The 11,610-nt window shown below is 41.3% G+C and overlaps 2 protein-coding genes across 5 annotated transcripts in view; one reads left to right on the top strand and one right to left on the bottom strand.

Moving 5' to 3' along the window:
* Positions 1-5,226: 5,226 nt before the first annotated feature.
* LOC119724119 overlaps positions 5,227-11,610 on the top strand; it is a 50,374-nt gene continuing 43,990 nt past the window's right edge. Inside the window, exons 1-3 of one of the 4 annotated variants that reach the window (XM_038195056.1) lie at positions 5,227-5,348; positions 9,759-9,930; positions 11,186-11,292. In XM_038195056.1, the coding sequence (XP_038050984.1) occupies positions 9,819-9,930; positions 11,186-11,292 (219 nt within the window). In that variant the 5' untranslated portion in view covers positions 5,227-5,348; positions 9,759-9,818. Of the gene's footprint in view, positions 5,405-8,560; positions 9,404-9,758; positions 9,931-11,185; positions 11,293-11,610 lie in introns of those variants that run through there. The other 3 variants (XM_038195045.1, XM_038195061.1, XM_038195049.1) reach the window with 3 other exon arrangements.
* On the bottom strand, positions 7,530-9,119 carry LOC119731192. Its single transcript, XM_038204264.1, has one exon. The coding sequence runs from the start codon at positions 9,117-9,119 to the stop codon at positions 7,530-7,532; it is 1,590 nt and encodes a 529-aa protein (XP_038060192.1).

Below are 11,610 nucleotides of genomic sequence, written 5' to 3'. Positions count from 1 at the left end.
TGTTCGTTCTCGTTGCCACTGATATTTGGCGGCTGAGAGTTGTTCAGTCGCTAAATCGTGTCTCTTACGCTCTTCGCTGCCATCATCCCTTAGACTTGAAAATAAAAAGTTTGAACCCGAAAAAGCTAAGGCGTTTATGATCGCACCTCCAACCATCATTACAACAGCTGACGCCATCTATTTAATGTATAAAGCCTTTTAAATTATTATTATAGTAAATGATGGATAAACTTCAAAAACTGTATTATAGCCCGAGCAGTTATTGGAGAGGTGAAAGCGCCGTTGACCATTTACACGATAAAACCAAATTCGATAAAAAGGTAATCAGAGATTGGCTTAAAAAACAAGCGATCTGGCAAATTTATCTGCCGGGTCCTGCGTATGTACCCAGGCCTACGAGTACTTCGCGAGAGTTTGAAACACCAAACGACTTTCACCAAATGGATGTGCTATACCTACCCTGGGATAAAGTAAAACGCAAGACTTACAAATACGCTTTGACGGTTGTCGACGTTGCGAGTCGATACCACGAAGCAGAACCTTTGGTTTCTAAAACGGCGGATTCCACGCGGGATGCTATCGTCAAGATTTACGCGAGGTCGCCTTTGAGTTACCCTAAAACGTTGAGAGTAGATGCCGGTACCGAATTTAAAGGTGCATTTAAAAAATGGATGGCCTCAAAGAACGTCGAGATTATCGTCGGCGAACCCGGAAACCACCGATCGCAGGGTATCGTAGAAAGATTTAATCGAACGCTAGCCGAGAGACTGTTTGGTCATCTGTATGTCTTCGTATATGTCATCCGTGTAAACGACAATCAACAGACTGTCCGTATCAGTATACATCAACCTGATTTGATCTCCGTACTTGTCTTTCAATCGATTGTAATAAAAATCGTACATCAGCGTCTTTGATAGATCTAAGATACTCACTCCGCAGTAGATTGGTTTGTTTAACAAGGTTTTAGTCTTGTACGTTTCGACAAACGACAGGTCACATTCTGGAAACGGCGTTGTTGTTTTATAGCTCGGTCTTTGAATTATTTTTTTGTATTTTTCTTGATCGCTCTCATTATTGTCTCTCAGTAGGTAACCGTCTATTCGATTTCTAACGTTTTCCATCGTCTTACCAAACACGCTGTTATTCATAAGTTTAAAAAAGTCTTTCTCAAAATCAGAGGACGCTTTGGTTCGGAGTTGCGTGTTTTTATCGATGTAAGATTTCATCCAAGGCGCTTGTTTAAATTTTAACACGCGATGCACCTTTTTTAATTTCAAACCTAGATTGAGGTATGACTGCAACGTAACGTAGTGCAACACGTATTTTTGTTTTGGATTAAGCGTACACGTTAATTTTTGTACGTCGCTACTAGGTTCGGTATCCAATAACTCATTTTGATAATCAGACATCCAATCTTGGGGTACGACCATATTTTCGGGTGCTAGGGGATAATCGTTATGCTTGGTGTGTAGATCGTGCGGGTAATCGAGGTCTACTTCAAAAAAGTAGCCGGTGTAAGACGTTTTCTTAAGCGTTAATATTCTTTCTTCGGTAAACGGTTTCGAGGGTGTCCATTTAAAATCGCTGTACGGTAGATATTGACTCATAGCCCAACCGTACAGATTGTTGGCATCCAGATAAGCGATATAACTCGAGGGTTTGTTTGAATCGTAGTCATCGAGATATTGATTATTGGCTTTGTGGTATCTCATTCCACCCACGCTCGAGATACCTCCTCGTTTTGCCTTTTCAAAAAATAAATGTTTGTCTACGTCTTGCAATAGTTCGAGTTTAACTTCTGAGTGTTTCAATAGAGCATCCCAGGATAATCCGGGTGCGGTGTAATAATTGGCTGGATCTAGCCCGTAGTTTGTAATACACGTTCTTCTAAAGTTTTCAAATACACCTGCCAGTAATAACGTATCGGTGGTCACGTATAAATCGTGATATTCTCCTAGATTGTGTATATTAAACTCATTCCACACGCGTTGAGCTCTGTCGTAGTCTTGTTGTGATATATGTTCGTCTTTTAGTCTGCTGTAAAACTTGCTGATGGGTGGTAGGCTGGTCTCTTGAAACTTATCAAACGAGTTCATATATTCGTAGGGATAAATTCCTTTATGTAATAGTAAGTCAGGATGTTTAAAATGCTTTTTGAGTAGCTGAAACGACTCTTTTGGACAAGCTTTCACTAATTTATCCAACGACGATGCCATAAAACTAAACGAGTCTAAAAATCGTAGATTTCCTATCGAAAACGAAATATACTTTTCTGAATTTTTAGCGATCACTTGTATTTCTGTTTGACTATCGTATTCTGTCATTCCCTGCATGATTAAATGCGCGTCGTAATTTTGTAAATTGTGAAAAAAGACTGGTATCGGTGTACAACCGGGTTTAATTTGTAGTTTGAGGTTACAATAAGCGTGTGCAGCACCCCTATATTTACCAGTGACGTGGCAGTGATCTCTCACCTTTCTAAATTTGTTGATTCTCTTTTTACAGTCGAGACATTTAGACTCGGTAAATCCCTTTTTGTTTTTGCACTGATATTCTTTTATTTGTTTTATCGTCTTGGGTTCCCTGGGTTTCTGGCACTGACAGTTGCTCGAGTAATTGGGATAAATTGGTTTTTCGCAAATCCAACACGCGTTTGTTTTATCGTGATGTTCTTTAGCTCGCTCGTTAAATTTCATGGGTTGGGGGTTTTCAAATAGACAATTAATATCGCTTTGTAATTGTAACAACGTCGTTATAAATCTAGTTGAAGCGTCTTTGCCTCTATAAGTCTCTTGATATACATTTTTACCGTCACATCGGACGACAACTAGCGAATAACCGCTAGCTTTGTGAACGTTAATCTTTTTTGTGTTTGTCTCTTTATCTGTGGATGTTGTTGTCTGTAATATGGATTCAAAGTCGGCATAAATGACAAATGGTGCTTTTTGTTTGTGCCTATAGTTTTTAAATTCTAATATCGGTACGTCTCTCTCTTCATTTGGTTGCCCGTCTATGTATTTTGGTTTACCCAGAGGAAATACAATCTTTGATGGATGTGTATCTATACCCTTACAATCGGTGATATGTTTGTCTAATTTGTTTTGATTGGTAAAATGACAAAGACATCTTCGACAAAAATATTTCTTACATTTATGTTTCGTAACGTCGTATATCAACCTCGTAAAATCTTTTATCCAACAATAGTGATGCTTGTCACCTTTAGAAATCAAAAGCAGATCGATCTCTTTCCCCTTGTAGTTTTTAGACACGTATAATGGATATATCTCACCCTCATAACCATATACGTTTATCGATAAATTATTTTGTCTTTCTATCTTGGCTATCTGATCGAGTGGTGTTGGAAAGTCAACACCTTTAAAACTGAGTCCGTCGTCTTTGGTGTATACAACAGGTTCTTCTTTATGAATTTTATAATTAGGATTATTTCTTATTTGATTTTTTACTTTATCCGTATACAACTCAAGAGCAGCTCTCAAACACCATCTCAAACACTCGTCGTCTTTGTTTTTGATGTTGATCATCGCCTTCTTAATTTTAAGATATTCGGGTAGGTCTATGTAGGAACTACCTCTCACTGGATTATATCTGTTGATGTTGATGTATAACACCATTATCTTTTTTAAAACCCAACCCGATCCTTGATTCGTATACCTTTCATCCTTTTTAAATAGCTCGTCGATCTCTTCTCTTAAAACCTGTTTTATTTGACTTTGATTTAAAACAGCTTTCGGCTTGCTATAATGAATAGCTTCGATCGTTTCGATCGTACCATCCGTTTTGGTTTTTTCGTATTTTATTTTGATTGTGAGCTCCATTTTTAAACCTCCCAACTCTCTCAATTCTAACTTGATTTTATTGACTATTTGTTCCTTGTGTGAATCAAAAAACTTGATTAAATCGTGGTTATAAAGTCTGGGGTTTAATTCCCAGTTTCTGTAGTAATTTCTAAACCTTCTCGTTTCTCTAAAATCTGACTCTGTAAAGTATTCGGGTTGTCTGTATGTTTTAATCGTTGAGATTAAATCTTTTTTTCAAAACTCGTCCTTTATAACCCGTCGGTACGTATTCTAGATTGTGTTCGTCTACAATCTGTTTGAGCTCATGTAGTGTCTTTTTCCTCAAGTTTTTAAATTGACTTTCATAATGTTTTATCCCCTCGATGTAAACTTTACGAGTAAGAGAAACATTTTCATTGTGCGGTATATTATACCGCTGCACATAATCACGCAGCGTGGCTTTGTTCCATTTAGAATATCCTTTGATGGTTGGTCTAAACATATTACCCTCCATTTATTATAGGAAATATAATATTTTTTCTTCATTTTTTTTAGGTTAGACTTTTAGATTTATAAATAATTAGACTCCCCTCATTTTAGCGACGACAGATTTTTCTCTCTCACTCTCTCTCCGTTAGATTTATTTTTTATATTTTTTTTTCTTGAGATCGGGGGATTTCCCATTGGCCCTGTACTACCCACAGACCTATGACAAAGTCTGGTACCCTGACTTCTCATTAATGGCTCTGTACTACCCACAGACCTATGATAAAGTCCAGCACCCCCGCCTCCCTTACTACTTCTTTATGTCATGTATGTGACTATAAATTGTTAATAATGTCATTTGAACCTTAATTAAGGCAGTACTGCAAATCTGCATGTGATTTTAAGGGTTTTTGTGTCCACAACCGTTTCTGGTCTTGTCATACCCAGATGTAACACGTACTGAGCGGTACAAGAAAGCTACAATCCCATCACTGGCCAGAATTTTAAAATAATAAGTGTAATATGCCTCTGTGATCCACGTCTATTTTAATGATAATTTTAAATAATGTTTCACTCCAATTTTAATTATCAATTTCTTGTCTAGCTTAGCAAGTCTTTAGTAATCTGCCAATAATTAGTATAGCCTCTGCAAGTCTTAGAAGTCTGTTAATGATAATGAATAATTTCTCCCGTTATGATTTGTACCCGTATAATTTACAATTTAAAGATGTATAACTAAAATAACCGTTGTAAATGTGAATGTTTTCAGCCTGTGGGCTGCTTTTAATTCAAATAAATAAACCATAATAATAATATTAATGATAATAATAATAATAATTGTAATTTCGAGGAAATCTGGGGAATTTGGCAGATTTTTGATAAATCTGACAGATTTTTGAAGCGCATTTAGCAGAATTTTGCCATGACCTTACGGTCATCCTAGGGGCCAGCAGGCTACAGCTGCGGCGAGAAGACGCGGCGAGAAGAAGGCGTCAATTTTGAACGCGGTCGTCCTGGTCGTCAATCTGCTTCGTCCGTGGCGACGTGCGTCAAACAAGTAGTGAAGTAGGGACTAAAGTTGTTTCCAACTGAACCTCATCCGGAGTCTGTTTCGAAAAGAAGTAAACAATGCAGGAGCGCTCGACACACTACACGCGAGCGCTCGCTGTGGCATGTTTGGCTTGCCATGTTTGCCCTGTCGGAAAAAGGGCTATAAAAATAACGCAGGCTAGCGTTTACATACGGTCAGACGGTCATGACGGTAGGGTAGGGTGATCGTGTGGAGGGCCCCTGTTTTGTTTCGATCAAATTAGAATCAAGAATTTCTTTATTTCTAAAAAATGACATTGTCAACCTAAAGCCTGAAAGCAGACTTCTCTCAATGTAATGACACCTTTTTGGCATGTTTGGTAATTTTTGAACTGTATTTCTTGGGGTAGAAATTACGATTTTCCTAGTCCTACAAACACCCCCCACATCATGTCCTACGCCGTTTTATTTATGTTGTGCCCATTCTTGAAAATCACGCATTCTCGAGAATGGGCATGCACATTCTCGAGAATGGGCGCGCATTCTTAAGAATGAGCACCCATTCTTAAGAACGAGCACGCGTTCTTAAGAATGAGCGCTCATTCTTAAGATTGGGTGGGAATATCACGTGCACAATTTATGAATTTTGCCCAATCTTAACAAACATTGCACGACATAATTATGTTAAATGAATTGTATAGCGGTTAAAAGGGAAACAATTCATATAAAGAGGAAAGAAAATGTGCTATGCTTCTGTACTCGTATAACTACGATAATTTGAATCAAATTAAACCTGTTATTATTGCTTTTTTCTGCCCACTATGGGAAGTTTTGTAATAACGGAGGACTGGGAACTAGTCTGGGAAGTGCTTTGTTAGGCTAGACAAGTTACAAGTCCCTGCATGTATCATATGCGTGCCACGAAAAAAAAAACGATGTCCAGAAGCTGCCAAAATTGCTCTTTTGACTAGATAGAATCCAGCTCTGCGATGTTATGGTGGGATGGGATGTGAACAATAAATTGGTGGCAATTTAAATGGGAAATAGCATTAGCACTATGGGATGTCGCAGTATTCATTCTCATTCTTCACATTCTTCATTCTTACGTCCCCCCTCCCCGCTTTTATTATCCCAAAAATCAGAATTCTTTGCACTAGTATTATTATGTCTCTTATATTTTCCCGGTCCCCCCCCCCCATATTAATACGCCTTTACTTATCATATCCACTCTACTTTTCAGCGCCTTGCGTTGCAACAGTATAATTATTGAGAATCAGTGAACGAGGATTCAGCTAGACTTGCCAAGCGCAGCCGGTGCTCGGCATCGACAAGACCGTTATCTTGTCGCGCATTCTCGAGAATGTGCGCTCAATCTGGAAGAGTTATTTTTTGCAAGATTGAGCAAGGATCCAGTTGCACATTCTCAAGAATGTGCATGCCCATTCTCGAGAATGCGTGATTTTCAAGAATGGGCACAACATTTATATCAGTGTTTATGCCGGGCCGGTCGGTGCATAGTCCCATAAATGTGGCGGTAATAGTACTGGACCAAGCCTACCTATACGGAGGTAGGCCTAGTCCAGTATTACCCTCACATTAATGGGACTAGTTGGTGCCGTGTTGTGGGATTTGCGTGGTCATAATCACGCCTTCACGGTACACATGTCACATGGTACTTCGCGCGGTGATCACATTCACAATCTTTATTTTCGTGTTGCGTTTTGTCGTTGTCATCGTCATTTTACTGTACCTCCAAATTTCCCTCAAAAATTCAAAACCCTGCCCTTTATCTATGACATAGCAATGCCTAATAGTAAGGAAAGAATGTTGCAACCTAACGCCACTTCACCGGTTGTGTACAAAGTTTTTAGCCCCATAAATGTGGCCAATTTACTGGACTACATGTAGGGCCTACCTTCATAAATAAAGGCCACACTTGGAACATGTACCCGAAAATGTAGAACTTTGTCAAGTTTTTATTTTCACGTTTAGACTTTGTGTGTAGTTTATTTATGCTTTAGAAGCACACTCACCCTCTTTAAATTAAAGCGATAGAAAATTAATCCCCCCTTTTTCAGACGTCTATATTTGTGTAATTTTCAGATGCACACGTTAGCTTACCTAAATTCCAACAGGAAATTACACGAAAAATAGATGTCTGAAAAAGGGGGATTAATTTTCTATCACTTTAAAGCAGTAGTAGTAGGCATCCGTCCGTCAATACTGACGATGGACTGCGCCCGGGGGATTGTCGTCTTTGTTGCAGCGGCGGCTGTGGCTGAGCAGTCCAATTCTTGCATGACAGTCTCTGCCGCAATTAGCGCAGACGAAAGGAGAGGGGACTGACTCAGGGGTGGGGGCTGCTACTCGCAATTTCCTCCTCTGCCTCTTCTCCTGCAGCAAGGAGGTGCGCCTCTCCTCAGCGCGGTGGATCCCTGCGGCAACTGTCTGTCTCCAAGCACTGCGATCCTGGGCGGCTTCCTCCCAGCTGTTGGGGTCTATGCCAGCCTGCCTCATGTCGCGTTTACAGTCGTCCTTGAATCGTAGGTTCGGATGACCAATTGGCCTGGAGCCTGACGATAGCTCGCCATACAGGATGGCCCTTGGAAGACGACCGGAGTCCATCCTGTGGACGTGACCGAGCCATCTGAGGCGGCGCTGGCTCAACATGGCGAACATGCTGGTGGAGTGGGCACGTTCCAAGACTTCCGTGTTGGGGACTTTGTCCTGCCATTTGATGCCAAGGATGCGGCGTAGGCAGCGCAGGTGGAAGCTGTTCAGCCGTTTTTCTTGTCTGGTGTAGGTGGTCCAGGCCTCACTGCTGTATAGCAGAGTGCTGATGACGCATGCTTGGTAGACCTGGAGTTTTGTGCACACAGTTAGGTTCTTGTTAGACCACACTCTCTTTGCCAGCCTGGCCATCACTGTGGCGGCCCTGGCAAGACGGGTGCTCAGTTCTGCGTCAAGTGACAGGTTGCTGGCGACTGTTGATCCGAGGTAAGTGAAGGTGCCCACACAGTCTAGGGTCTTGTTGTCAATAGAGATGGAGGGTGGGGTTTCGACTTCTTGGCCCATGACATGGGTCTTCTTAATGCTGATGGTAAGGGCGAACTCCTTGCATGCATAAGAGAGCCTGTCCACCAACTGCTGGAGCCCTGTCTCTGTGTGTGATGCTAGAGCTGCATCATCTGCAAATAGCATTTCCCTCAGGAGTACACTGGTCACTTTCGTCTTGGACCTTAGGCGGGCAAGGTTGAAGAGTTTGCCATCAGCTCTTGAGTGTAGGTAGACGCCTTCAGGGGATGAGCCAAATGCAAACGACAGCAGGAGAGAGAAGAAAATCCCGAAGAGGGTCGGTGCAAGAACACAGCCCTGCTTCACTCCGCTGCGGATTGGGAAGGCCTCTGAAGTTTCTCCATCACAACAGACTGAACCCTGCATGTTGTTGTGAAATGATGTCACGATGCTGAGAAGTTTTGGAGGGCAACCAATCTTTGCAAGCAGCTTGAAGAGACCATCTCTGCTAACAAGGTCGAAGGCCTTTGTGAGGTCGACGAAAGCGAGATACAAAGGTCTCCTCTGTTCACGGCATTTCTCCTGCAGTTGTCGAAGGGTGAAGATCATGTCCACCGTGGATCTTGCTGCCCTGAAGCCACACTGTGTCTGGAGAAGTACGGAGATCCTGGGTTGCCCATGCGTCAGAATCCCCCTCTCGGCCTTGCTGATGGGTTCCAAAGGAATGCGAGCATGACGTTTGGCACCAGCTTGGCTGCAGGAGCTGCCGAAACGGTGTTTGCAAGGCACCATTCCGCCTTCGGGGCTCCACTCCTGATTTGGAAGGTTTACTCCTTTACACGTGGCCGTTGGGTCAGACGTTGACCTCCTCCGCCCTGGTCGTTGGCTGTCTGATGTAGCTCATCCGCCCAGTGGTGCAGTGTAGATACCACCCTCTCACGTGGTTTCGCCCGCCAGCTGAAGCGGTATACCGGGGTGTGGCACTTGGAGCCAGCACGTGAGAGATTTAGGAGATGGATGAGAACCAGTGATGCCTGTCCACTCTACCAAGAGAGTGCAGCTGACAGACAGCAAAGGTACTATCTCTATCCAGAGCCCCCTACACCCCTGTATTTAAAGCAATACAGCCAGATTATCATTGGCCTTCTCTATGTAAACTTATATGTAATGCATGTGCATTTCGCTGAGCGCATAAATGAATAACTGTCCCAATTCATATTAGTCAAGTCGTTAGACCTGTCGGATATGTATGCCAGATGGAAATATGATATACTTATTGGGGCCCCGTCGGACAAAACACAACAGTGTCTAACGACTTGTCCACAAGTCTAGACCATAGTCAAAATTGGAAGAAGAAAAAAAAGGAGTCATCATGACCAACATGACTAAGTTCAACAGTTCCTTTAAATTTTAATTGTGATTACTTTTCAGTAGCTGTGTGTAAAGCGTACCAGTACTGCAGTAACCATTGATCATGATGTACTGCAGTGAATGTCACCAAGAGATGACGACAATTTGATGCTATTGACAGTGACAATGACAGGTGGCACGCTCAGTCTTCTACTTGGCATTGTTGGTGCGGGACTTCTTCACACTGTGCTAGGTACAGAGCTCAGGAATAACTTGTCTAGGATCTGTAATTCTAATTAATCTAGCAAAATTTGTGGATTTCATTTCAATTTGGTTTATTGTTGTTGAAACTTTTGAGAAAGCAGAGTTCTTTGCTGTTGGTGGTTCTGGTGCGTTAACATACCTAGTATACCTGTATGTACATGAACCTGCCAGCATTTGAAAGCCTGAAATAGGGACACTATCGAATGGTGGAACAAGGATTGGCAACTTTAAAATGCCCAAAAGCAAATGAAAAGCATGAAGTGTGTATAGTTTTTCTAATATGTAGCCTTGTGTTCATTTTGAAAATTCCAAACAAATGCCATGCAAAATTTGTCTTTTTAATAGTCTGAGTCTGAGAAGTAATATTAAATATTATGTAATTTGTAAAGTTGGTTACGGGTGCCCGACCCCATAATCTGGAACCGGTTCCTGGCATTAGCGGTTGGGTACTTTTATGGTATTTTTCCTCATTATCTATGGGTGTGTGCACACCAGTAAATAGGCCTAAACCCATCCGCCGAGCTCATGAATAAAAGTTATACCCTCAAAATTTTATAAAGTTCTTCCAATTTTGAGCAGTTCAGGGCTATGCAATTTTGCTTGAAAGTGATACTATTTTGCCATGTTGTGGAGGGGATTGTTTTTCAAGATGCTTACTTTTTCGCTTTGGGAAAAATAGAAGTCGTCTTCTTTGGGCAAAAGTTTCTCAAAAAGTCAATAGTCAACCCACCAAAAAAAGAAAATGAAAGATGGCATGTTGATCCCCATTTTTCTGTGCAGCTTAAATAACTGTGAGAGTTCTGAGTATTTTTAAAAGAATTTTTGAAGTATGGGCATTTAGCACTGGTGTCTATGGGAATTTTAATGCTGCAGGGTGCATCCCTATGGTGAATATGAAATGGACAAAAACTGTTCCTCCCATATTTCACAGAACTCAGAACATTGTGATCTTTTTTTTTCAGTCTGAAAACTTATCCTATTAAATAGGGACTGTTTGCATGTATGCACTGTAGGATTGATACTGTGCATTGGATTGGTTGTTTAGTTTTATTTAGCCTTGTACTTTGCCACTGGTTGAATCTGTTGTATTCATTAGTGTCTGCTATTGTTTTTCTGGAGAGTTTATACACACCTCACACATGTTTTGATTGATTCTGTTGAGTCAAGCAGCCTTCAGACATTGATGTTTAAATGATGTGGTGTGATTCAGACATTAATGTATTTGTGTATCTCATTCTGAACAGGTGGGATTGTTGAGAAGGATGATCATATCTGGCATACTTCTAGACACTTGATGTCAGTTGAAGATGAGGACACAGTCACAGACGGAGAAAATTTTCCAGTTCCTTTGGTGAGTTCTCAACCTGTCTACAATATGGAAAATTGCTTGTTGGAATTCTTCATCCACTAGTTGGCTGTCCATTTCTTTCATAAATGCGTTTGTAGATTAAATAGAGACAGTTTTTAGAGACAGTGTGCTTCCAAGTCCCCACCCCCCCCCTCCCTTCCACCCTCCGAAATGCACTATTACATGTAGCCCTCCCTCTCTCAGTGGCAAATTGGAGAGAGATTCCCTGTCTGTCCAAATCTATTAGTTGACAGGTTTTCACCATTCTGTAAATTGGGCTCATTATGGGTACAATTGACGGGCTGTGATATGAGGGTACCA

The sequence above is a fragment of the Patiria miniata genome, unplaced genomic scaffold (assembly GCF_015706575.1).
Source record: "Patiria miniata isolate m_02_andy unplaced genomic scaffold, ASM1570657v1 HiC_scaffold_1, whole genome shotgun sequence".
NCBI lineage: Eukaryota > Metazoa > Echinodermata > Asteroidea > Valvatida > Asterinidae > Patiria > Patiria miniata.
The sequence above is the reverse complement of the archived record's forward strand: the minus strand, read 5'-3'. Positions and strand labels throughout refer to the sequence as shown.